Raw genomic sequence first — 26,920 nt, forward strand, 5'->3', positions numbered from 1 at the left:
TAGCCAAGCATTTTGAGGAAGAGTCAGTCACTCTGCTGTGAGCTCCTGAAGTTCCTATAGGCTTGTAGATGAAGAAAGGTCTGCATCAGGACAGGACAGGTTGTGATAAGAAGAAAGGCAACCTTTGTGCGTCACCAGAGATTGAGCTGCAAATATTCCAGCCTCTTAGGTTTCATGTCCTACCTTTTTCTCATATTAATTATTGATCAGAAACAGTATAGTCAAAAGTACTGCTGTGCCAGCTCTCCATTGTTTATAAACAAGTTCATAAAGGTAACAATCTTTTGAGCCTCATTTACTGTAGTCTTGAGACAGCTTTACTTCGTATTCTGTGGCTGAACTGGATCACAAAAGGGAGAATATGCCTAAGTCATCCTTGTTGCACCTAATGCTTTAGCACAACCTTGCCAACACTGTAGGAGTCAGATTCATTATTCCTGAAGATAAGCTCGTTCTGATCACAGAGTACGGGTCTGATAGACAGAAGGACATACCTAAGTAATTGTGAAAGGCTAACAAAATGTTGCTGGTTTCTTTTAGGTCCTACTAGACGGAACCTTACCCAAAGTAGAGGGTATTCCCACAGGTCTCAAAGTCAGACTTATCCTATGAGAGCTGCACCACCTCCTCCTGGTAAGTCCTCTTAGCCTTGGGCAAAACCAAAATTCCAAATTCATGCTTTCATCCTCTGGTAATTTTTATCCATTAAAAAAACCCAGTAAAGGTTTAAAATCCTCTTTAAAAGATCCTGTCAGGAAAATGTACATTGTAGGCATTTTTTGAAGTGCATTGTTGGAGCCTGCAGACAATCAAACTGGTATTCCACTAGAGATATCCTGGTTGTCATGGATGCTGGCATGTTCAGCCGCTTAGTGTAAGACTCTGAATCTAAAACTAACCCCATAGCCTTCTCCATTTTCCTATCTTTGCAAAAGCTATACACTTACCGAGCCACAGACTGTGCTTTGCAATGAAACCGCTTTCGTGCCAATAAACAAGAGAATGCAATTTATGTCTCATTGTCCTACCCTATTATACAATCATTTTTGTGTATGCTGAGTACTGAGGCATGTCAGCAGTGCTAGTAAGCAGCATGGCTTTTTCTGTGTGGGATTGATGCCATTAGGGTGTTCTACTTCTGCCCTTGAGAGACATGATTAATTTAGCCTGTGACCTCAGAGGGGAGAACATATTCCATTCACTCAACATTTCCCAAGTGTTTCTTTTACTTACACTCCCAGAGTATTTTTTTTTTAACAAAGGGTTCTCTTTCAGTCAGCTTCTATTTATTGAGAAGCACAATGCTAATGGTCTAAGTTGGGTGTGCAACCAGTCTTGGTCACCAAATTAAGTAGACAATTCCCAATCCTACTAAAACCTCATAGCTGTGTGAGTCAAACCAAGACTGCATGATCTGCAAGAACTGCTGGTAGTAAAGTGGGAAATCACTGTAGCTAAAGGAGTTACCCTGTCTGCAAACACAGATAGCAAATATTCATACAGAATGAATTAAAGCAAGGAAAGGCTGTTTTAATATTTTCAAAAACTCAGCAGTTGTATAGCTACCTGAAAAAGACACAAACATTGGCTGAAGAAGCCTTGTGCCTGCAGACCAAGCCCAGACTTGCCTCATGTAGATAAAGGTAGTTTGGATGTACATTCACACACAAGTCCAAGGCACCAGTGGATGCCCATACCTGCGGTATAGCCTTTTGTAATCATGTATCCCCCAGTGCTTATGACAACTCCTGAACAATGTCAGTAGAGGGTCCTAATTAGAAGAGCCTGCCTCTATGCAGCAAGATACTGGGGTAACTTTCTGCATGGGATTGATGTCATCAGGGTGTTTCACCTCTGCCCTGGAGAGAAGAAATTAATTTAGCCTGTGAACTCCGAGGAGAGAACAATATTCTATTGGCCCACTGTCTCCCACGTGTTCAGCTGTGGCATTGAACTTGATGTTCATGGACCAATGAAACCATGCTATGGTGTCCAGCAGGCTAAGGGTGGCTTACTGAAGTTAAATGCTGTGTTGACCCTTATGCATTAGGGTATCATGTTTAATAGGTGAGTAGAAGTCTTTCATACAGACTTCATATCAATTACTATAACATGTTTCTTTTTTTGGTTTGGTTTGGGGTTTGGGGCTTTTTTTTTTTTTTTTTTTTAAATTCAATCTCTTTTGTAAAGTAGCCAGTTACAGCTGGAAAAACAAGATTAACAACAGCTGTTAGAGAAAACTTCCAATTAGATTGTCCAGACTTTCAAGGAGTCTGATGCAATTGCATGATTTGGGCACATTGCTCCTTGAAAGTCACAAACAATTCTCTCCATCCTGCTCTCACAATGTGGAAAAGTAACACTGGGGCCATCATCCTTGACCATTTGACATGTATTCTGCTATTTTCACATCTGTTTTGAAATTAGTGGTCCAGTAGCTGAACACACTATTATGCATATGTTCAGAATAAAACAAACCTTTATTTATATAAACATATGTGCCATACTAGCTTGAGTCCCGAAGTGAGTTTTATGTATGAGTTTATGACTGCTTAAGCTCTGCCACAGTATCAAGAGCCTATCAGAAGCAAAGACCAGCTGTTGAATACAGTAAGGTTTTTCCAAGTGTCATGATTATGAATTCTCCTCTCTGCGCAGCTATTCATTCTGCTAATTTTCAACTGGCATAATCACAAGGGAAAAAGGAAAGGATCGCTCACAGCATTAACCAATGTGATTTTTAATATAGGCATAGCTCCCATTTTATTCAGTGGGAGTTTTAGGAATGTGAAGCATGCAGACTTGAGCTTCTTAGGCCCTGATCCTGCAAGTAGCTCAGACATGGGTTGGTTTGTTTTAAATTCAAGTTAGAGGCAAATTATTTAAAGGCATTTGCCCTTGTCATCATCTAGAAGATTCAGACTCTTTTTGAGCTATCAAAGTAGCAGCAAGACTTTTTAAAAAACAAAACAAAACTAACAAAACCACAAAACAAAACAAAAAACCCCTTGCTTGTTAAAATAGACATTTATAGCAACTTAAAAGTCTACCCAGTATTCAGAGAATTGGATGGATTTTCAGCTTTAAAAGAAAAAGAGACCTCAACAATTCTAGCTAGCTTTAGATCAACCCTCATCTGGATAAAATTTTATGCAGTGTTTTAAATAGAGGCGTGGTGGCTACATGCTAGCTAACATTAATAAGGTTGAATTCAGCTGAGAGCTCACCCTCTTGCTTGCTTGTAACATTCAAGGCCCATGTCTCAAACTTCAGCACAAGTCCATGATGACATGAATCCAGAATAGATCACCAGCAGACCTAAAATGGGGTTACATGATACCCATTATATAACAGTTAAAACTAAGTTTCAGAAGTGAGACAGATCGAATTTCTTTCCTATTCTGTACATATTAGACTGAGCAGTGCTGTTAAAAATCTAGATGTGATTCAAAAGATGGGCATAAAATTGAAGAATGCCTATCAGAACAAGCATCTAATCAGTTTGACAACACAGAAAAGAAATGTTGAGCAATTTTGAAAGTATGTTCATGATGTGACGAGAGCTCAGTGAAATTTTGGCCTGCAGCAGACAGATTCCACAAGAAGCAACAGGGATGCAGGTTATCCTCCCCATTACCGAAATGTTGTATGCTGCACTGGGCTCAGACCACCAGTTACAGAAAGAATAATGAGGGTAAACCATACTTTAAGATTTCAACATTTTTTTGTTTTCAAGTTCCTTGAAAGCTGAGTCTCGCTGACTGTTGAACCTAACTGACAACTGAGCCACCAACACAAGGAAAAGGTTGCCTTTATTGAGCTGTAGTTTGGACTGGATGCGTTCACACTTTATTTACTTCTAGGTCAGCAGCAAAATGGAGTAATAAATCCCTCCCAGTTTGTACCACTTCCCCATGACCCAGGAAATCAACGGGCCAATCAGAAAAACCTGTATACAAATATGACACGACCGACTTTACCACGGCAACTGTCAGGAGGATCAAGCAAGATTTCACAGCAACCAGAAAGCTTGGATTTCCTGAAAGTACCAGACCAAGGAGCAGCCGGGTAAGATTTTACATTAAGTGTCAATTTTTGTAAATAGCTTCACACACAAAAACTGTTCATGACTTATTAAACTTACATTGCATACACAGATAACCAGATTGTGCTACTGAGCTGTACAAAGGTATCATAATCTTCCACAGGATTTCAAAACACATATTCCATCAGTAGGCCTTTAGGAATGAAGGTGAACCAGTTCTGGTTTAATATCTTAAATTTGCATGGTACCTTCTACTTAGGGACATTAAAACACTTGGCAGAATTTAACTAGGCCTTCTTTCCCTTCTGGTTTACAGATCATAAACAGTAGATGAGGTATATTATGGCAACTGTCATGCCCAGAAATGCTGGCTAATAGTCTTAGGAGGAAGGCTTGGCAGCATGACTTTCAAGATTATTTCAGCATCGTTTGGACTTCTAATCTGCAGCCTTCAAAAATAAATTACTATGACAATCCGACAAGATTTGGGAGTGACGGGTCTTATGGTTATAACTAGGTATTTCCCAATAGCCAAGGGTCAAAAGCGTCAAAAGCATCAAAACAATCATCAGAAGTAGCAGAAAGACGGAAGCAAGACATCAGGGACTTAGTCGAGGGAAGCAGAATAAGTTGTTCTGAGCTCTGAAACCAGCTGCTCCAGATCGTGACAGAAAATCTAGAAGCAGGCAAAGCCCTCTGCTTTGTGGAAATCACAAAGACAGAAGTCGTCTGTCAAATATTTATGGGACCTTAGTGCTGCAGAATGTTAAAGGCCTTACAAAATTAAGTGTTTCAGTGACTCAACAGTTTCCACTTCACCTCAGCCCTTATATTCGTCTTTTCTGTAGAACATTAGTGGAGCTTTACTGTTGCAGGAGCCACTTAATTGTCAAAGACTGCTGCCTACTCAGCAATTTTAGCAAAAAAAAAAAAAAAAATCTGGTTTTGAATAAGCAGTTTGTGTGTCTCCTTGCTGATGATTTAATTTTTCATAACAGCTGGTTGTCTGAGAGCACATGAAATCAACAAAGTTACATTAGCAGATAGAATAAAAATCACTGTGGCAAGGTGTAATTACTTGCATAGTAATGGTTAATGCAGACACAATTCTATAGTACACAGTTCTTCAAGTAAACATACTTGATAAATACCTCCTTTTTAAGTAGGAAAGGCCAGTGTATGTTGATTAAGCCATCATTCTATCTCTGTCCAAATAATACTGAGGGAAAAAATGAGGAAATTTGGACATTTCCTGCTGAGAACTCTGTATTTGCAAGTTCTTAGCAAAATACAGTTCAATGTCCTCCTCAGCTTCTCTTCGTCCAAATGGCCTCCCTGTTTCCCTCCCTTCCAACAGATGGTTACCTCCCTCTGTAATGAGACAGCCTCTATAGCCCAGACTCATGGCAGAGCCTGAGCCTTTGCTTACCACAACAGCTACAGCACCATATATCCCCTGAAGGTGATGTAAAAGTTTTAAGTAAAACCAGAGACATTGCTGTAGGAAGAATTTTGCCTAAGGAAGTGACGAAGTATTTCAGAATCTTCCATGAGCCCATTCTAGTATTGCATTCTTTCACCCTTATCATACATTGTCCACTGAAGCAATGCAGCAGTGACATGCCATGTTCAAGGATTTTTGTTGTTTCTCACTAACACTTAAGCAGTCATGATATTTCTACTCTGAGCTGTTGGTTGTGACCTGAGCTCCCAGGCGTGACAGCAAATCATTTTGCCAAATATGGAAGAGCTTGCATTTGGGGTAATCTAGGAAAACTCAAGATTAAGTCAACCTTTCACCAAGCTTCCACCTGACCTTCTGCAGCCCCTTAACATATTTGCCCTCAGACTTCCAGTGTTCTGAGGGATTAGATGGAACAGCTCAGTTCCCTTTTCCAGTGACCCACATGAATATGGGTTCTTAGAGGCAGCAAAAAATTTATTTTTAACCATATCAAGAGCAACTTTTTGTACCAAAAGACCCTTCTCAGCTGTCAGTCAATAGACAAGCTCCTTAGCAGAAGTTCTGCACTAAATTCTCCAGTTGACCTAAGCATTCTTTTTTGTGTGATCTAACTGGCTATAGTACTGATTTAACATATTACTTACAATGTTGCTTCTAGTGAGCATTAGACACCTCATAGAAAACAATTACATAATAAGCAAGCATATACAGAACTGATAGATTTTCAGTATCAAAGGAAGCGCACAGCGTTCCTAAGTAGGGGCTTTGCAGTTCCTAAACACGAAGAGTCAGCCCTCCAGCAAAATCTGGCATGTACAGAGTGTCTTTTCAGTTGTACTGATGACAGTAATTTTTCCCCACTGTGCACCAAGTGTTAGCCATAAAATATTGTGAGCATATTTAGAGCATTTTTCTGTTTAAGATCGGTCTTCAAATAAGAAAGAAATCAGAAACAAGTGGCCAATACTGTGTATTTTAACAATTTCAAAACTGTCAGTACATGCTAATGCTTCCAGACACATTTCTATCTTGTAAACTAATAACTTCCATGCCTATAAGTGGTGAAATTTTCTCATCGCATGTCAACTTATTCTGTTAAAGCTGTTTGACTAATATTAGACTTGCACTTTGTCTTGAGACTATGGTTTATGTAACAACAACAAAAAAAACTGTTAAGCCATAAGAATAAGCCATTGTAATTTCTATCAGACATCAGTGTGACACATGCATTACTGTAAAATGTAGCAGCCACCAAGTACATAAGGAGATGGGAACTATCATGTTGGATTAAAAAGATCAGTCACATCATCCACAGTTCCTAAAGCTATTGGGTACACACCAGCAACCCCCTCTGTTTCAGTCTTAGGCGTTTTCAAGGATTAGCACATATTAAAGCTTCAATTACTTAGTTACCATTTTAAATGGCAATTATAATCAATGTAGTCCAAGGGAAGGAAGGAAGGAAAAAACCCAAACCAAAACCCACTGTATTAGAATGTCTGCCCCGGTTTTAACTGGTAACTGTGTGTGCTCAAGAGTGGTAGAAAAAAAAACCCACAAAGAGCCACAGCAGTAATTGCAGCCAGAACGAGTAGGGAACAGCTATCCATCACTCCTCTCTGGGTGGATTTTTGTGGAAGCCAAGCTTCTCTATAGGAAGCCACAAGTAAGGCAAAAGAGCGCTTAGTAACGTAGCTTAAGGAAGGAGGTGGGGAGGGATGAGGAAGTTGGGGTGTGAGGGTTGTTTGGATTGTTTTGTTCTTTTGTTCTTGTTGTGGTTTGTTTTTTTTTTCTTCCAAAGCAAGCCACAGCTGTAGGCAACATACAGTAGCAATATGGATGCTGCTGTGTAAGGTAAGGGAACATCTAAAAAGGAGCCAGGCAAAGTAATTTCTTAGACCTTAGCGTTCCAGTATATGAGTTGCTGCCTGTCCAATACACCCTGCAAGTTCAAAGAATTGCATTTCCTAAAGTGCAAAATAGTATTTCAGTCAGAATTGGTGGAAAGTGCCCACTCTGAGAGAAGTAGAGTGCAGCCCAATGAAGATAATTTAAGGTGAGCATTAAAACAAGTAGGTAATAATTTACTTTTACATCTGTGTGACTTCAGAAAGTGGGGGGCTAGTCTAGGAGTTGGAGTATTTTGACATGGTCTATTCAATGCTTTGTTAATGCTAATACTACCATATTCTGAGCACACGGTGAGAAGACCAATTTGTAATTGCCATAATATTAAACAGTTATTGTCCGTATCCGTACTAACCATTTCTGAGGCATATTTCAATAGATGTTGCCAAGCAGAAGAGAGTAATGCAACACTATCAACAGTCTCACTGTATAAGCAGAACTTCTATGAACATCTGTTGCAAAGACAGGACAATTTCCTCAGGGTAAACGGGGGGTGGCAGGAAAAACCCAAAAGACATAAATCAACCACTGCAGTTGTGGAAGCATTGCTAGAGCTCCAGACAAAGGCCAGGCCCTCGGTGGGTCTCTGCTGTCCCTACTGGTGGCCCCAAGCAGCCCCACTGGCGTGAAGTGTACACCCTGCCCAGCACCCAGGTCAGCTCAGCACTGCCTGCCTTCACCTTTTGTTCCTCTTAGAATCGTTAAGGTTGGAAAAGACCCTTAAGATCATCGAGTCCAACTGCAAACCTATCACTGCCAAGTCCACCAATAAACCATATCCTCAAGCACCACGTCTACCCTTCTTTTGCATACCTCCAGGGATGGAGACTCAACCACCTCCCTGGGCAGCCTGTTCCAATGTTTGACAACCCTTTCGGTGAAGAGGGTTTTCCTACTATCCAACCTAAACGTCCCCTAGCGCAGCTTGAGGCCATTTCCTCTCATCCTATCACTTGTTACTAGGGAGAAGAGACCGACCCCCACCTTGCTACAACGTCCTTTCAGGTAGTTGTAGAGAGTGATAAGCTCTCCCCTCAGCCTCCTCCAGACTAAACAACCCCAGCTCCCTCAGCTGCTCCTCATAAAGCTTGCTCTCTAGACCCTTCACCAAGTTTGTTGTCCTTCTTTGGACATGCTCCAGCACCTCGATGTCCTTCTTGTAGTGAGGGGCCCAAAACTGAACACAGTACTCGAGGTGTGGCCTCACCAGGGCCGAGTACAGGCGCACGATCACCTCCCTGCTCCTGCTGGCCACACTATTCCTGATACAAGCCAGGATGGCCTTCTTGACTGCCTGAGCATGCTGCTGGCTCATGTTCAGGTGGTTGTCAGCCAACACCCCCCAGGTCCTTTTCCTCCAGGCAGCTCTCCAGCCACTCCTCCCCAAGCCTGTAGCTTTGCATGGGGTGGTTGTGACCGAAGTGGAGGACCCAGCACTTGTTGAATCACATACCTTTGACTCCGGCCCAACGATCCAGGTCCCTCTGTAGGGCCTTCCTGCCCTCCAGCAGATCGACATGTCTACCCAGCTTGGTGTCATCTGCAGACTTACTGAGGATGCACTCAAGCCCCCTCATCCAGATGATCAGTGAAGATATTGAACAGGACCGGCCCCAACACTGAGCTCTGAGGAACACCACTCATGACTGGCTGCCAACTGGAGTTGACTCCATTCACCACCACGCTCTGGGCTTGGCTGTCCAGCCACGTTTTAACCTGGCCACCTCTTCAACCGCTGGAACTTCATTCTGCATACTATTTCCATTTCCCAGCACAGGGGCCTGACAACCCTGAGGATAACCAGTCTGACTATTAAAGACTAAGGCAAAGCAAGCATTAAGTACATCAGCCGTCTCCTCATCTTCCATGGCAAGGTTACCTTCTGCATCCAACAAAGGAAGGAGAGTCTCCCTGGCCCTCCTTTTGTCAGTGATGTATTTATAAAAACATTTTTTGTTATCTTTAACGGTGGTGTCCAGTTTAAGTTCCAGCTGGGCCTTCACCTTCCTAATCTTTTCCCTGCGTAACCTCACAACATCCTCGTAGGCCTCCTGAGTCACCTGCCCCTTCTTCCAAAGGTGGTAAGCTCTCATTTTGCTCTTGAGTTCCAGCCAAAGCTCACTATTCAGCCAAGCCGTTCTTCTCCCCGTGTGCTCAACTTCTTATAGCACATGGGGATGGCCTGCTGCTGCGCCTTTGAGACTTCCTTCTTTAATAACATCCAGCCTTCCTGGACTCCTTTGCCCTTCAGGACTGCCTCCCAAGGGACTTGGTTAACCAAACTCCTTAACAATCCAAAGTCTGCCCTTCTGAAGTCTAGGGGTAGTGGTTTTGCTGACCCTCTTCCTTCTCCAAGAATCATGAACTCTATCATGTCAGCGTCACTGAGCCCAAGACAACCTCCAACCACCACAGCACCCACCAGGCCTTCTCTGTTTGTAAACAGCAGGTCCAGCAGGGCATCTCCCCAGTTGGCATGCTTAAGAGCTGCATCTTGCAAATAGCAGCACAAGCACATTACAAAAATATGGGTGTCTGTGTGGAAACCTGCACACAAAGGAGTCAGCTCAGCATCACAGGGCACCACCATAGGCCAGGCTTTAATTTATTAATACTAATACCTCACCATCCAGTACCACCAGCAAAACATGTTGCGGTCCTTTTCATCACCTTGCTTCTCACTACCTGCTAACAGGGACCAGACACTAATCTAGCCAAGTCAGCAGATCATTTTTTAAGTAGTTCAATTCCCAAAGCAAGTCCAGAACAGGGAGTCAGGCTCATGACGGAGTAGAGGCAGTAGGTATGCCAGACACCTGAGTGGTTGTGCCTGTTCCTCCTTGCAGTTCGTCCTGTTTAGTACCATTCCCAGCCTCAAGTTTCTCCAAAACAATCACTGCTATGAAAAACAAATGTCCTGGAGGAATTTCACAGCAGTAACAGACTAGAAGCAGCACATTAAAAAAAGTGACATTTGCAAGCCTGGATGCTTGAGCATTCTGAGCTCCTTTATTAATGTACTAAAAAGAATCACTAGTCATATATTCAACAGTGGGTTTCAGGTAAGTTGTGTGTGTCTGTTTGGTTTTTTTTTGTTTTCTTTTTCAAAAGGGACAGCTCCAGTTTTCCCTGTACACAAGGAGGGAGCTAAAAGAGTTGTAAGTTAGTATTTCAAAACAATGGCTGTGATGGTTAGAATTAAGTTTATTTTTAGCAAAGCTGCTGAAAAGGACACACATACTATCAGAGCTTTAACGTCTAGCTATCACTAACAATCCATTATAAGCTAGAGATTAAAATTGCCATGCTTTCACAAGCAAGACATCTCATTTAAGATGTTCTTGGTCTACTGTGGTTGTAGAAAAGGTGAGCTCCTTTTCTGAGACTTGCTCCAAATTCTTTTTTTTTTCCATACCTAGGGTCTAGGTTACACATGGTATGCTATCCCGAACAAACTCATATGCTGAATAACAGGGAGAAAAATCCTCTCTCCTAGTAGATAAAGTTAGACCTGAGAGCTGTTAATCCATTCTTCAAAGCTCAAGTCTTCTGGTGAGAACTATTGACAAAAATGAAGTCCAGATCACATCTCAGTAACTCTAATAAAAACCTTTCCTGCAAGAGCTGTGTAACATTATCATGGCATTACATGACACACAGTTCAGTGTCCTCCACATCACTGCAACATTTTTCATCAGTCAGCACATTTATTTTAAACTGACATATTGCATTTAATACCTGTTCTCTCTTCCAGCCTTTATTAGCTGAGGAGCTGGCAAAATGCATTTCTTCCCTCTTTTCCCTTCCTAATCTTTGGAGTGGTCACAGCTGTGACAGTTTGTGCAGCATCTCCCCTGCTGCTTCAGAGTTGCCTATACCAGAACAAGTCTATAGACGGCCCTGGAATCTGAAAGAGATGCAGTCTGTTACAGCTTAGTCACAAGAATGGTAAAGTAGCAAGCCTGTGAGCTACAACTTTGGTTTTTTAACACTGGAAACTAAATCCGTGGTGAAGTTGGGGCATGGGTTGAGACAGACTAAGCGGTGTAGATACCAAGAGATGCATGAACTACGTGTGCACATTTGTTTAATTTACAACCTGAGCACTAAAACGTCTTCTGTGCATTTGAACCATGGTTTGGAAGTACCTATTCATCCATTTCAGTAGGAAATGGCAACTCTGTCACTTTCCCAGGGAAGTCTTACATTGCTGTTCTTCATTGTTTTGTCATTTAAGAGCATTCTTTTGTCCTTGTTCTGCAATACTCTGGAATGAATTAATTAGGACAGAGGGGTTGATAAAGCTTTGAAGCACATTAACATTTTTTCTCCCATCAGTGTCCGCAGGCAGACAACAGACCGACCCCCACCAGCTGGAGGAAGGCCTAAACCACAACCAAAACCTAAGCCTCAGGTACCGCAGTGCAGGGCGCTGTATGCATATGATGCTCAGGACACAGACGAACTTAGCTTTAATGCCAACGACATGATTGATATAATTAAAGAAGGTACGTAGAGATGAAAGGTTTAGTTACCTAAGTACTGATCTTGAAGGTACGCTGTCATAAGTAGTTACGGCATGACTTTTTGAGGCACCCCATGCTTATCTTCCCTTGTTAGGCTTGCAGATTTCTACAACAGCTCAGGGAGCAGAGAAGTCTGCGCACCCACACCTATCAAACCTGTTGACTGAAAAGCATGTCAGGGACAGATCAATGACATGCATTACGTGGTACTGCAGATCTGTAAATTTAGAAATTCTGTCGCAGGCTGTGGCTAAAAATAAGCCTAAACCACAGCTATAGCACAAGAACCAAAAAATAATAAAGCAATTCCAACTCTCTGGGTCTCCAAAGCAACCTCGTAAGGCACAGTGATGTGGCCAAAGATTAGCAAGTTAAGGCTCTCCAAATCCTTATTCCCCAGCCCTTCCCAAGAAGGCTCTTACTGTGGAACAGCTTTGCAAGGCTGCCTCAAAAAGTATACAAAAAGGTTCTCAGAACCTCACTACTTGCTTGCTTTGTTGTAGATCCTTCTGGCTGGTGGACAGGAAGACTACGAGGGAAACAAGGTCTGTTTCCCAACAATTATGTCACTAAGATATAGAAGACTCAGACAAAAATTGTCCTGTAGATACCAGTGGTTGAAGTTGTTTCCTTTGCCTTCAGGACACTGTTCTTTTGAGATCCACCCTTCTCAGTAGTGTTTTCACCAGTAAAGTTGCATATAAGCAGGAAGAAAATTACACCCAGCACAGACTTTTGTCTCAGAAGCATACAGCAATGGACATACCACCCAATTATTTTATTATAGTTAAAACCTGATTTTAACACCTAGTAAGCAAAAGGAATGCTCAAACCTACCGCCTTCCTGAAACAGAAAGGTGCTTTGCAGTTTGGGACCAGGGGCTTTGAAAGGGGTGGGTTCAGTAAGTAAGTGCCTTCAGCTGAATATCAGTAACCTTTGTAATTGTCTACTGAAGATTATGTTAAATGCATGTTTCCTCTAATGCAGATCATTCTGGGGAACATATTAAGTATGCTGCTACATGTGAAAAAGATTTAGGCTCATTTGGGATATTACCATCTAAAAAACTTACTGTGATGGTATATTTAAGTAATTCTGTGCAGAGTGGTAATAGAGATGGTTTGTGTTGCTGATGGGTCTTGGGACTCCAACAGGCAATATAAGAAGTTAAAACAGAAAACCACATAGTACTGTATGCTAAACAATGTTGCCTTCTTCAAGATTTATATTATAATATGGCTGGCCCATGTTGGATTCACACTTAATACTCTACATGTTATAAGATGTCTTTATGCAGAGCTGTACATTTATAGAAACAGATCATATACTGTATATTAAAAAAACTATTATAGAAACATGTATGAATCTATCATGTAGTATTCCACTGTTCTGATTCATGAAGTAGTTCTACTAGAATTTTTATGCCAGGTACTTACAGATATGCACTACTCCTTTTAAATGGCAAAAGCTATTTAAAGTGTAATTGCCAAGTCTGATTGCCTTCCACACCAGCGTGTCTGTTCCTTGCAATACATTAGCAGCATTCATGCTTTCCCTTCTGAACCTCTATAAAATAAAACACAAGAAGCAGTTAGCTGAACATGTCTGTTCTCTGCGCAGTTTGTTTTGAGTAACCTATACAAACACGTCCCTTCATAACAGTGTCTGTTGGACTTTATTGCACTGATTTCTGAAGAAAAAAAAATCCTTCCTTTGCTCCAAACCATTTTCACTATGCCCAACTTAAGTGCTGTACATTACATCTTTTCTTGTTTAGAGCAGTTAAAAAAAAAAACAACACAACAAAACAACTCTGTGTGCTAATACCAGTAAGCTTTAAGCTACAGCTAAGCTTTGAATCACCTCCCTCCTAAACCATTGCCTAAGCTTAATTTAAGCACAGTTAAACTCCACCTCCATTAATAGCTGACTGACTGCAGAAGCTGCTTCTGGAAGCTAGAAACTAGGGCCTCATCCAGGGGGGAAATGATATATACACAAGGGATAAAGCATGTTTTTCAAAAGACCGTTTGCAGTAAGTGCTAGGCTTCCTTATCCTATGGGAGAAAAAAAGCCTCCTGCTTGACAAGATAAAACCCACTAGCTTCAACATCCTTCCCATGGGGGAGGGGAGGGCATTGAGGTCTAGGCCATTTTTGTAGTATTGGATTTCTGCCTAATACATCAGGGCCAGCATACGCATGAAGGGGAATCGCTGGGAGAAGGGAGGGAATGAGTTCCACATAACTTAGAGAATACCTAAGGGTCTGTAATTTAACACTACTTATCTAGGGCTAAGTTAACAAATAGGCTTAAATGAGATATTGATATAGAAAAAAATGCATTACTTACATGCTTTTATTCCTTCAGTGTACAGATACCATCACTTTTTGGAAACAAAGACAACGGGACATGTTAAGGCAGAATCTAATTATGGTGGGTTTGACTGATTTCCCAGACACAGAGGTTGGGGGAAAGAAGGAAAGGTGGGTCAGTGTGTCTGAGTGAATAGGTAATGAAAAACTAGGTGGATTTTTGTACAAGATGTGGAGCAGGTTTTAAGAGCTGAACTGGTTCAAAAGGTCTCATCCCTATAGTTCCACACCTTCAGCCCCTGCACACAGTGGTTAACATCACAAGAGATGTAGCTCTACCTTAGCTCCTTTTGTTCAGACACACAAAGATAGCAAACATTGTCTGATGTTCACCTAAACACAAAGATTTACAAGGCTATTATTGGCCGGCCTACTTCTTTCCCCAAACTTGAAGGCAAATTACAAAAAAAGAAATTCCAGTATACTTCTCTGGGACAAGGCACTGCAATAAAGTACATGTTTAGTAACCTTTAAGGAACACCAAGAAAAGATAACCTGTCTGCCTGGTCTTTCTAACCTTGAGAGTGAAAATGACTAACTACAACTCACTATGAAGCCTGGAGATTCTCATTGGAAACAACCACTGAGAATAACCATCCGCATCAAACTGCAAGTTGGATCAATTGCCTATTTAGTCAAATGTCCTGCTTGGACATTAGATTGCAGATGTGCCTAGGTAGTGTCTTAAAGATTCACAATCACAACTTTTTTTTTTTTTAAAAAAAGAGCTTTATTTCTAGGTAAAGAGTCATAGTACAAAGCAAGTTTAAAATTTCACCTTCTGAATGAGTCCAAAATGTCTGTAGTAAGGCTGGAATGCTATATACAAACCAGTAGTTTTGCCTCAATAAGAACGTGAGGACAAAGTGCATATACCATCAGGACTTGGCTGCCTAGGGTTGTCATAAGAGTGATAAAGCCAGGTCCTTGATTATCTCGCTGCTCAGTTGAGGGATTGTGCTGATCATGAGTAGTTTACCACTTGCATACTTATTCTTTATAGCCTGCAGAGAGAGAGGAGCAGCATTACAAGAGATGTACACATACAGTGTTTAAGTTTAGGCAGATAATTTTGCATCAATTCGCCTAACTGCTTGAAAAACAAGCCAACAAACAAGGTTAGAAGCAAACCAGCTTGCAAAGTAGCAAGAGCAATTTGCTTTGAGGTTAGCACTAATGGAACATCCTCTCACAGGCTTGTCAGAATAGCATGTACTTTAAGTCAACATACAGAACATTTACCTAAGGAGCCACAATACACTATGAAAGTGTTTCTAAAACATTAAAGAGATTTTAGTTATACTTACAGCATATTTTGTTGACTCCTCATTTACTTTGACCACATTCTTGGCCATATGTTTCATAGTCATTGCAAGACTCTCTTCTGTATAGCCAGTGTAGTACTGCTGCTTTGCACCCTGCAGCAGAATGGTAAGAAATTTGAGATTTATGAAGTGGGGATTGCTGCTCAAGGCGCTATCACTTCAGGTAGCAAATGCCCCAAGCTTCACATGCCAACCTCGAGTGGTAGGAACTGTGGTACTGTCAGTTTAGGTGACAGATCCAGATTAACTACTGGTGTGCTGTATCCAGAATAACTGACTCTAGTCAAAGCCTGGACACATCAGTGCCACGAACCACATTTCTACACTGCACAGAGGATAAAAGCAGCAACCCTTGCAAGAGTCTACTAGTTGAATTACAATTCACTGTTTATGGTCCATGGTTTCATTATTCTACGGGTACTGCGAGAATTATGAAAATCTACATTTACAGTGTGGCCTTCTGTAACTCAATACTTCCAAGAGTATTGAAAAATTCTTTCATACCAGTGTTCACACAGAAAAAGATAGTAAGTTTTTACTGGTATATGCCTAACTATGCATCAGGCTGTCCAACTGTCATTTGATCACCATCATTATTACAGTCCTAAATGCCATTTTTCAACGTAGTTGTTTTAATGGCTTAAGCAACTGAAGCAAAACACTCCTAACGACGACTTCGGTTAAAATACTTACCCATTTGTTATTTCCCAGAATCTTTTGGGACAAGCATAACGCAGCAGCTGCTATCTCTGAAGGACGATGGTGAACCATGTCATAGTCTATCAGCGTCAGCTCCATTAGGTATTTTGCTAGTGTATGTTGCTTAGCATCAGCCTACCAGATTGACAGTTTGTTAATCCGCATAGTTCACTTCACTTTATCATAATAATTCAGGATTGTTTATTGTATTCATTAACTGACAAAATAAAAACTAGTTAAAATCTTTATTAATATCTAGGGCCTATACTCTCTAACAGGCACTCATCTCAAAATCAAGACCAGAGTCCAAAGCAGTCTAGTCTAGCAGCCATTTGGGGTTTAGACACAGTCAAGTGAGGGATTTTAACAGAAAACTGCCGAATCAGGCACTTCTGGGCCCACCTAGGGGATACAAGTGCTCCCTCTGTAAAACATGGAGGGGCAGGGCAGGGGAGAAGGAAGTATAAAATGACTTTAGGAGATCCTTATTAAAGCAGTCACCTAACTTCAAGAGTTTCCTAACTGTCTGCTGAGGTAACTGGAGCTCACTTCAAATGTGGGCACTTCACTCAAGTGTAACTACTTAGGTGGGAAAAACAGGTCAGGTCAAAGAGAAAGCTTATCTTGTGATTCTTAAATAATACAGTATTTGTATCAAAAAATTATGAAGAACTGGCAACACCGTTCCCCTTCTATTAGGGAATATCCTGATCACCAGACAAAAGATTACTCTAAAAGCAAGAGTTCTGCTCCAGGTACCTTAGCTTACTCTAACAGTAAAATTACTGCCACTAAGACTGAACACAGGCTCCAGCAAATATGAATGTGAACGGCTACTGACTGCCACAGTGATGTTATGTTTCTTCAGCTGTGAAACTGTGGAGTTTTCTTGATCCAGCATATAAGCAGAAAGCAAGTAAGATCACATGATAAAAATGCCAGAAGCAATCCCGGTAAGACATATATAGGAAATTTCTAGATAGTGAGGACAAGTACCCACCTCCCCAGCTTTTGATGCTCTTCTTAAGAAGTGAATTGGAAGAGGTCGTCCCAAATTGAAGTTTAGTTCTTTAAGAATCATAATCTCCATTTCTCTAACTTCATCACTGGTGTAGGCATTGTCAGTAATGTAAACAAAGTCTGCTACATCAGGAGAGAACATCTCTTCATATTTTGAAGCTAGAAGCAGTGCTGTTACACCAACCAGCTGAAGCCTCTTACGAGGTACTGGATGACTCTGCAATATAGGAATTTAAAAAGCAGACCCTAAAGTATCAAACTCTAGATAAACACATTGTAAGCTATCAGTTTAAAATACCAGTGTGACAGGAGATTTTCCACTTTGAGTCAGAAGCGCCCCTATAATGACAGGTACAAAGAGGACTGCAGCCTGAGTTAAGACGCTATGTTATACGCAGCTCTTACACAAATAGCAGATTTCAGAGATTCTTATATTTATAAAGGATAAATCCTAAACTCCTTTAAAAGCACAGTCACTAAACAAGTCTCCTAATCCAAACATGAGTTGAAAAATATCTTACTTACTTGTAAGAACCGATCCATAACTGCAACACACATATACAGTGTTTCCTGCAAAAGCTGGAATCTTGAGTGGACCTGGACAAGCCAGTCAACTAAAATTGCACGCATACGCCCATTGATCGTCTTCCCATCAAGGTAACGTGGGCGGACCGATTGCTGCAGCTGTTGGAAAAAGAGCTGTGTGAGCAATAAGATTAGCAGTATACTGTGGTAGCACAGACTTGGTATGTCATACCTCAAGCTCTCTCAGATACAGATAGATATCTTTTACATAGTCACTACACAACTGGGGATTCTCCCAGTCTTCAGCATCAATGTCTTCTACATTGTTGAGCAAAACATCAGAGAAGGCTTGGCACAAATCCTCCTCTTGCATAGATACATCCATAGGGACAGGAGACAGTACCTAAGGAACAGATTATAGTGCTTATGTATCTACTGTTTCAGTTACAATGTTCCTTCATTTCCACATTTTTCCAGATAACTCATACAAATTCTTGACATACAAGAAGTTGAAACCAACCTTACATTCTAGCAGAGCAAGCTATCACCAAGATGCTATACAGACACAATCAGAAGACCTTCTAATAATTGCCAGCTAAAGCACAAACTTTGTCCAGTACTTCAACAGCTAGTTCTGCCACTTCGACATTAGCCTTTAAGCACAACATGCATTAAACCAAAACCTCAGAACAGAGACTTTGCTTTTTTGGCAGGAAAATAAGATACACCTACACATAAACTATTCTGAAGTTAGAGTTCTAAGTTGCAAATCAAAATAGGAATCAGAACAAGTATCATTACTTCCTACCTTTGGAACAGCAGTTTCTTTGCGTGATCGAGTCACAGCAGATGGAGGTTTAGGCAGTACAGTTACATTTGTCATCTTACTAGGTCCTTTCATAGGCTTTATGGATGGTTTGAGGCATTCTGTTTTCTGTAGTGAAACCAACTGTTATGAGTACAGAGCTAGCAATCCATCTTTTCATTACAGATAGAGTTCAAGTGTTCTTTTACCTTAGTTGCATGTGTTCCTCTCGTTGCAACTTTATTCCCTATTTCTTCCAAAGCACCCCTTTTGCCAGGAAGGTGAGTTTTGGCTTTACCTTTAAGTTCAATCACAGCGTTCTCCACCTCTCTAGAGACCTAAAAGAATAAAATTGCATCTTCAAAGTCAGAGACCAACTTCATTTAATTTTCAGATGTCTAACTCCATTGTACACTTACCACCAGTATACCTCTGTGCTATCTGTTGCTACTGATATCCATTATGGTTTTTATTTCCTACACATTCACACATGGTAAGATGAAGAAGTTTCCTCTGTACAGGAAACTCTCTGAAACCACGTTGCAAGATTAGAGCAACGCACCCTATCTCATTCTTCCTCACTGACAATTTTTTAATGTTTAAATGCTTACCTGCTACTTAGCTATTTATTGTATTTACACACTTGGCAATTATATCAGTATTCCCATGAAGGTGAACAAAACAATTTCTTTGTTACATACATACCACGTAAACAGAAATTACATTATGCATACAAAAATGAACATCCTTTGCTACACGTAGTTTAGTTTAAACCGGTCAGCCGCCGCAGAAAAGAGGTTCTTGTACTCCATTTCTACACCTTTCCGTTAACTAGCTTTAATTTTCTCCCTTCTCTCATCACTCTCCCCACACGTTAAGGGGGAGGAGCGGGCGGCCACGGCCAGGTGAAGTGCCCGCGCCCTCCAAACCCGGGGGACGAAGGCAGCACGCACCCTCGCACCCCCAATCCCACAAAGCTCGGATTCAGCTTCCTCCCCTCGCCCACGCATAAGTGGAGAAGGAGCTCCGGGCCTAATACAGCGCTTAGAGCCACCACCCCCCAGCTTGCTGCAGGGCAGAGCCCTCTCCAGCCGCTAGCGCCGCGGCCCCAGCCTTTGGCTGCCTGAGGGGAGACAGCGGCGGGGCCTGCGGGCTACAAGTACCGCTGCTCCCTCCGTCGCCCCCTCGCTCGCTCGTTGGCCCTCCCAGACCGGCTCCCCACCCCCCGCAGCGCAGGCAACACTCACAAGGGCGCGGCGGGAGACCGGCAGCGCCATGGGCACGGAGATCAGGGAAAGCCGAAGCTGCGGCCACTCGCGCCTCTCCTCACAGACGTCCTCCTACCTCCGCCGAAAGGAGCGACTACCGCCTCGCGCCGCAGCCGCTCCCCTTAAACGCCCGTCCGCTCTCCTATTGGGCAGCTTCGTACGATGCACCCGAACGATTGGTCCGCTTTCTCAGTCCCCGCCCAAACAGGTAACGGTTTGCGCAACTTCCGGCAAGACGGGCCCTGTACAAAGGGGCGGTGCATGCGCTCAGTGCATGATGGGGAGTACGCGGTGCACCTGCGTCGGCTCATGTTTAGACGGCCTCAAGGTCACAAAACAAGATATTTCATCTCGAAAAGTACACGCAAAAAAACACATTATGGTGAGAGTGGAGGTAGTTAAGAGTCGTGCTGCAACTGCCACGGCCCTCCCGCGTGGTGAGAGGCCCAGGAAGACAACGAGGCACCTGGTGCCGGTCCTGGTTCGGGGAGCAGAGCCCAAGCACAGCTGGCAACTAAGTTCCTCATCGAGCTTAGTGACGGCAGCTGGCTGGAACCAGAGTCACTTTCAGGAGTTTCTGTACTCAGTGAACCAAACCTCAACAACACCGACTTAAAAGACTACAGAACAGGGCAAACGGAGGAGCTTGAAGGGGTGGCTTACTTCACTGAGAACAGCAACTCGATCCTCTGCACTGTGGGAACTTAATCCAAACAGATGCATGTTAGTTTTTAAATATCATATAGGACTTGAGGAAGGCATGTCAGGCAGCTAATAACAAGCTAATAACAGTCAGTTGAATAACTAGTCCTGAGATGCAGGAACTTCCAAGTCTACAGTAGTTGCCTATAATGACAGAAAAGTGTAATTACAACTCTTCTGCAATCTCCCTAAATTGGCATTTTCTGTTTACTGAAAACACGCACAAGTTAATATTTTGATATCCTTCATAATGGCAGTTTTCCTGAATTCCTAAGTTCCAGATGGTTATGTTTATCAACATACTTAAACTGTGACTAAATGTTGATCCTTCACTGAGATTTTTTTTCCCTAGGTAATACCTGTAAGAATACATGTATGCAAAAGAATTTTTACAGAACAAGACTTACAAAGGCAAAAAAAGGCAAAAAGGGGAAAAAAACCCAACCACTTGCATAAGAAACAGATTTTGAATTATACCAGTCTAACATTTTATTTATTGCATACAAAAGGATTTCTTTCGACAATGGAATTTTATATGAAAAGTAATTTGATGCATACTGTTGAGAATCCTATCTTCAAAGTCAAAGATGCTGCAGAAAACTTAAGGCAATGCATCTAAGCATATAAAGCACAGTAAGTGGTGGAGATTTTCAAAATCAAAAGCCTATTCTTTTTCCTTCCCTTAAATTATGGTTAAGTCACAACTTTCTGGAATACAAGTAGGCTGCAGCTTTATTAGCCCCTGCAATAGCATGTAAGATCAGAACACTGATCCCTGGCAAATACTTAAGCATTCAACATCACATTACAATGTTATGCATACATTTAAAAGCAAGACAATATCAGTAGCAGTTATAAAACAAGTCAAATCATGGACCACTAAAATACCTCTAGTACCAGGCACCCAAATCAGGCGCATAAAAGATTTCCTGAAAAGAAAAAAATAAAAAATAATCCCCCAAACCTGTGCTGCTTTGTCCTGTAAGGAAGCCAAAATAAATTCTATCACATACCCAGAGCCTCTACTATTTCAGAGGCCCAGGTTTTTTTGTCCTAGGTCTCTCAAGTACCTTCTTGTAAACTTTTAAAAGTGAGTATCATCAGACTTCAAGCATCAGTGGTCAACTAACTTCCCTTCTTTTCAACAGTCCCTGGAGAAAAACAAGTATCTGTTCAGTCCTTCCAGTTACTTTTATTAACTTTTACCAATGCAGCTTCAACTTCATACTCACTTTCAGTTTGCTACAGCTATAATGTTCAAGAAGGTTTATCATAAAACCATGTCAGGTTTTGAAGCAGTCGAATCATGTGTTGCCTTCTCTCCCATATGCCCCATCGTACAAGCACAAGAGTGGTTTTAAGTTCAGTTTTAGCAATACAATTAAGCTTGAAAATGTCCATTAATCACACATGCTGGAATAAAATTTCTCTCCACTTAAAGTCCCAGTGCCAGAGGTGTTAAATTTGTTGCCGGCAATAGACACTGCATTGGCAAATGCTACTCCTAACAGATTTAAAAACAAAACAACAAAAAATATATATATAAAAGGGAAGCAGCTTTAACCAGACAAAAACCGGCATCACATTCGATAAGTTAATATTTATAAATGGATCACTTTTTTAGTGTAAACATAACAGTTCATCTTCTAGATTTACTGTAAACCATTTTACATTTAATCTTATTATGAAAGACGAAGACAGGACAAACTGAAGTTGTTTATTATTCAATCCACTTACAAAGCAGGTGGCTTAATGCAAGCTTGTTGATGTGTTGATGTGGTGGTGTCCCCGAGGAGCATCTTTTCCAAAGTGACAGTAATACTGTCTCAATGTTTTTGCACATTTGCATTTTGCAATGTTGAGCACATTTAAATAAACTATAATCTATTATATGTGAAAGAATGTTGATAATCAACTTGAATCCTGATGTGGATTAAAACTTCCTCCAAAGGTGAAACGTTAGTACATTATAACTTAATTCTATATACTATATTATGCAGCAAATCTTAACTATAGAAAATATTTCAATCAGTGATGGACTGTTGGTACTTTATAAAGAGGGAATCTATGATCAAGGCAAAAACTAGGTAATCCCATAGTTTGTGTCTCGGTTTCTACAGAAATTTACAGGCTTTCAATTTACTAATGAAAAATAAAACAAGAGACAAGTGAATTTAGCTAACTTTATTAACTTTAAAACTAATAAAAATCCCAAGACAAGCCTGGAATCCTTAGAAGTTCTATGAATGCATGTATACCTGCCAAAAAAAAAAAAAAAAGCCCAAAACAAAACCACCAAAAATCCAAGAACAGAAACCTTGCAGCTCTAAGTCCTATTGAATGGTTTTATATTTTTTTAAAAACCAACTAAACAAAAACTCCCCACAAACGAAAAACCCCCCTCAATGCGCGCAGATACTTCAACTTAAGTTAGCAGAAGACCAAACAGATCCTAAGCTCTTTTCCATTTCCCTAATAATTCTTTCTATCTGCAAGTATCTACAATCCAGCTAACCGAAATCAACATTTAGTGTTCACTAGAGCTGTTTCACAGCACCAAATATTTAAGTTAGGGATTCAAATTTCTAGACATAGGAAGAAAATGATAAATACAATCTGAACAGCAGTCTAAATGTTTAATATTGACATTCAAATATACCTGCATTATGCTGAAATTTTAAAAATGAACACAAATCTGATCAGACAAAAACTCTGGTGATGAGTATGCTATATGTATCAGTCAAACCAAATATAGTTCATATTCTGTTCCCAGTATTAAGGATGTTGTTTGACTCAAATTATATTGTAAATATACAGCAGCCGTTTTTTCCTAATTAAGGAATGTCTCAATACATATTATCCATTTCTAGATGATCTTTATACATTTAAACTAAAATATATGAGCGATTAAATTAAGGAATCCAAGGTTAGTAATGAGTGAAATCATACTTTCAAAGCTCGACACTATGTAAAACAAACCAAAAAGAGACCACACATTTCTACTAACTAAAGCAGCTAATCTTGCCTGCAAGTTTGGGGTCACAAAGCCCATAATGTGTGCAAACAAATGCAATACAAGGAACCATGCAAAAATACAGTAATGAATCAAAAGGAAAAATGTAAAACCTAAAAAAACACATTTATAAATACACTGAAACTCAACTGTCTTCTACATAAACTGTAGGTCTAGCATTAGTTGTACCATATAGCAGAGCCAGCACTCTAGGTTCATTGCTTCCAAATCTGCCCAGGTAAGTCGTGCCATCTTTGGTTGACTGCAGTACTAGGAAGGGTGAGAAGGAGCAAGAGGGAGGACAAGAGTTCTGGAAAGCGGTGTCAACTTTCACTAGGCAGTTGAGCCTCAATGTCCACTCTGCAAATGGGGCACTTCTTGTTAGTAATCAGCCACTGGTCTACACATACTTGGTGGAAAAGGTGCATACATGGAAGGCGCCTGTCATCAGAACAGAAGAACAATAGTGTTGTTAAAGCATTTCCATATCAACATACCCATTGGAAAAACAGTAATGTGGGTTTTGCTATTGAAGTGTCTATTCTTTTCGCAATGTGCATGTTTTTCCACAAGTTTTACTAGCCTTTCCAATAGAACCTGCATTTCGTCTAGTTCCAAGAACAATGTGTGTTTTCAATTGCAACTTGTTTTATTTATTGGTTCAATGACAGAGAGTCTTTAATTGTAACTATTCTGTTAACCTAGGGACTATTGCAAAGAGTAGTACTCCATATTCAAGAATGGTCTCAAAGCCAGAACGTTAACATTATATCCTGATATTCAGGGGTACTACTTACCTGACTTCTTCACCTTCCTCCAATATAGACAAACAGATAGTACACTTCTCCTCTGTGTCTTCTTCTGTTCCTTCCTCCCCATCTTGTTTGCAGTGCAGTTTCCTCTGTGAGAACCAATCAGTTGTTACCTTATTAGTAGAGATGACATTATTGACAAACTGAGTAAAATTTGTTTTTAATACATATTCAACACATGCTACTTTGAAAACATTTAATAATATTTATTCAAATGTATCTGAACCAAAATGAATCATCAACTAGCACTTGGAACAAAATCACAGGATATTTCAGATTTATTTAACTATTGTTAATTACAAAAGTCTACTGGACTGTGAATATATTGATTTCATATTGTTGCAATCACTCCTTTTACTTGTTGTCTATGTATAAATATCTTCATTTCATTCATGAAGAGGCAAAAAAAACCCCCAAACCCAACCCACAAAAAACCCTTTCAAACCTAGTGTCTTTAGTCACTGCTAGTGACTGATGATATTAAGTCACTATTAAGTCATCAAGTGTGAAAGAACACTATGTAAATGTGAATGGGATTCTGTATCATGGTATAATAAACTCCAGTTGAGAGACAACTTAAGTTGCCAAAATTCTGTATCAGATTCAGAACTTCCTACTGTCCCAGTCTTCCTAATGTGATCAGAGTAAAGATTAAAATGATACATACCAAGCAGGTAAGCATCATGAACATCTATTGCAAAAATGAAGTCTTAACTTTATTTGATGAGTTATCACTGAAGTGTCTTGACAATTTAGCTATTACCAATAGTTATTTCAATGCTAACAAGGCTATTCAGAACTGCTGGACAAGTTACTAAATCATACCGAACCACTTTTATCACATTATAGTAGCTCTTATCTAGGGACCAAATTTTTAATTTTCTTGGTGAAAGAAGTGGCATTGTAAGCTCTGCTTACAGTCCTTCAGATAGGGAGATACAGAAAACATGCACTCTTTGAAGCTGACATTTCTGCAGATTTAGTCTAAACATAAATGTTACTCCATTTTCAAAGAAATATTACAGACAGGCTACATTTGAGAAATCCTCACCTTTTTGTATTTATGTGGATATGTGCATCTTTCTATAGTTCCCTGTGTTGCTCCACGATTAACATTGCCTAATCGTTCCTCCAAGTGAATCAGCTCCTAAAAAATTATCAAGGAATAAACAGTGCAAGATCTGTTATTTAAACTACCTTGAATAAATATTAATTTTACTCTAACCCATTTGCAGAACAACAGACTCAATTCCCAACTTACTCAAATACAGACAAAGGAAAAAAAAAGTATGTTGTGTGGGAAAAGTGATGGGTTTCTATAGAAAAACCCATACAACACTGCCTGGTATTTCAAGTTATGGGGAAACACTGTTTTACTACTAAAAAAAATTAGAAATTGTGCATCAGCTAAGAATATTTATCAGTATTTTCACACATACTTGCGTGTCTAATGAGGAAAATGCAATTAAAATGAACTATATAAATATTTGCTTTCTAACAGTCATTAGAAGGAAAAAAGTTGCTTAAGTTGAAGTACAATGACTGTTTTTCTTCAGCATTGAGTTTATTAGAACCATGAGATGTCACTGAAGATGTTTTCGGTGGACTAAGTGGTCATTAACTCTCTGCATCTGATACCTTTTTTTCTCTCTCTTTTTTTCTTCCCTCAGTTTCAATTCCTGCCCTACATAACAAACAGGACAGCACTGTTAAAGTTGCCAAGTTTCACCCTCACTAAGAGGATCCTGGCACAGTTATTCAGAGACACCACTACCTTTTACCAGCACACCATGCGAATACTACTTCCTACTAACTGGGGTGGTGGGCAGAGCAACATGTACTGTCAGTTAATAACCGCCTAAGCCTACATTGTCCAGGGCACCGTTTATTTACTGACTTCTCAATATGCTTTTTTTTCCCCAGTTCACAATAGGTCATTCTATAAATAAAGGGTATTTTCTTTGTGATTCTTTTACATCTCTGTATAGAACTAGCTCTACTGTATAGAACTAGCTCTACTGTATAGAACTAGCTCTACTGTATGCCCTCCCCATATTCCCTCATGACACATTTTGACATATATCTAGTTTTACTCTATTACAAACCTCAAAATTGCCCCTGAAAGGGCCTCTGAATGATGTTCCATCCAATCCCGATGAAATGTAACGGATGTGAGGGTAGCCCGCCATGTCTGGTACCTATTCAAACAGCAGACGTTAAGTTAAACCTATTCAGAACAGTTACAGTATTTTACTGTTCACTTTGTAAAAGTTAAGATCCTTTTGCTTTTATTGAATCACTTATTATTTATCCTCCTCAGCTTGAGCATAGAATTCTAACTGACAGAATAACACAACACCACTCTGAGCTCTCTAAACATAACCAGAAGCAAAACGGAAGTGAGACTCAACCCTCTTATTATAGTCTCTCC

At 40.5% G+C, this 26,920-nt stretch overlaps 3 protein-coding genes across 18 annotated transcripts in view; 1 reads left to right on the top strand and 2 right to left on the bottom strand.

The window, feature by feature from the left end:
• The window catches only part of MYO1E (myosin IE), a 100,358-nt gene extending 86,965 nt beyond the window's left edge, over positions 1 to 13,393 (top strand). For both annotated transcript variants that reach the window (XM_075100227.1, XM_075100226.1), the window contains exons 25-28: positions 541 to 633; positions 3,864 to 4,068; positions 11,757 to 11,926; positions 12,448 to 13,393. In XM_075100227.1, coding sequence (XP_074956328.1) covers positions 541 to 633; positions 3,864 to 4,068; positions 11,757 to 11,926; positions 12,448 to 12,524 — 545 coding nt within the window. In that variant the 3' untranslated portion in view covers positions 12,525 to 13,393. The remainder of the gene's footprint in view (positions 1 to 540; positions 634 to 3,863; positions 4,069 to 11,756; positions 11,927 to 12,447) is intronic.
• Positions 13,394 to 15,025: 1,632 nt separating this feature from the next.
• CCNB2 (cyclin B2) lies at positions 15,026 to 21,542 on the bottom strand. 2 transcript variants are annotated; one of them, XM_075100250.1, is made up of 9 exons: positions 19,942 to 21,542; positions 18,904 to 19,032; positions 18,698 to 18,823; positions 18,122 to 18,292; positions 17,890 to 18,048; positions 17,345 to 17,581; positions 16,339 to 16,479; positions 15,628 to 15,738; positions 15,026 to 15,324 (listed from the first exon to the last, which is right to left on the bottom strand). In XM_075100250.1, exons 1-9 carry the CDS (start codon positions 19,969 to 19,971, stop codon positions 15,223 to 15,225), a joined length of 1,206 nt encoding a protein of 401 aa, XP_074956351.1. In that variant the 5' UTR covers positions 19,972 to 21,542; the 3' UTR covers positions 15,026 to 15,222. The 2 variants fall into 2 exon arrangements, with proteins under 2 accessions (XP_074956351.1, XP_074956352.1); XM_075100251.1 differs by lacking the exon at positions 18,122 to 18,292 and having other exon boundaries at positions 19,942 to 20,099.
• Positions 21,543 to 22,833: 1,291 nt separating this feature from the next.
• RNF111 (ring finger protein 111) overlaps positions 22,834 to 26,920 on the bottom strand; it is a 63,054-nt gene continuing 58,967 nt past the window's right edge. For 8 of the 14 annotated variants that reach the window (XR_012661676.1, XM_075100230.1, XM_075100229.1 and 5 more), the window contains exons 11-14: positions 26,595 to 26,687; positions 25,541 to 25,636; positions 24,475 to 24,602; positions 22,834 to 24,118 (exon numbers count right to left, since the gene is read on the bottom strand). Coding sequence is in view for 11 of the 14 variants with exons in the window: in XM_075100230.1 (XP_074956331.1) it covers positions 24,001 to 24,118; positions 24,475 to 24,602; positions 25,541 to 25,636; positions 26,595 to 26,687 (435 nt within the window). In the remaining 3 variants the exon portion in view is untranslated. The remainder of the gene's footprint in view (positions 24,119 to 24,474; positions 24,603 to 25,540; positions 25,637 to 26,594; positions 26,688 to 26,920) is intronic. The other 6 variants (XR_012661675.1, XM_075100233.1, XM_075100231.1 and 3 more) reach the window with 3 other exon arrangements.

The sequence above is a fragment of the Phalacrocorax aristotelis genome, chromosome 7 (genome assembly GCF_949628215.1).
Source record: "Phalacrocorax aristotelis chromosome 7, bGulAri2.1, whole genome shotgun sequence".
In the NCBI taxonomy this organism is placed as follows: Eukaryota; Metazoa; Chordata; class Aves; order Suliformes; family Phalacrocoracidae; genus Phalacrocorax; species Phalacrocorax aristotelis.

Coding starts and splice junctions, on each gene's coding strand:
- CCNB2 (XM_075100250.1), bottom strand. CDS start 19,971: ATGGCGCTGCCGGTCTCCCGCCGCGCCCTT. Junction 17,582..17,889: donor TTATGGATCGGTTCTTACAA/GTAAGTAAGATA, acceptor CCTATATTGCAG/AGTCATCCAGTACCTCGTAA. Junction 15,739..16,338: donor TTCTGGGAAATAACAAATGG/GTAAGTATTTTA, acceptor ATTCTGCTGCAG/GGTGCAAAGCAGCAGTACTA.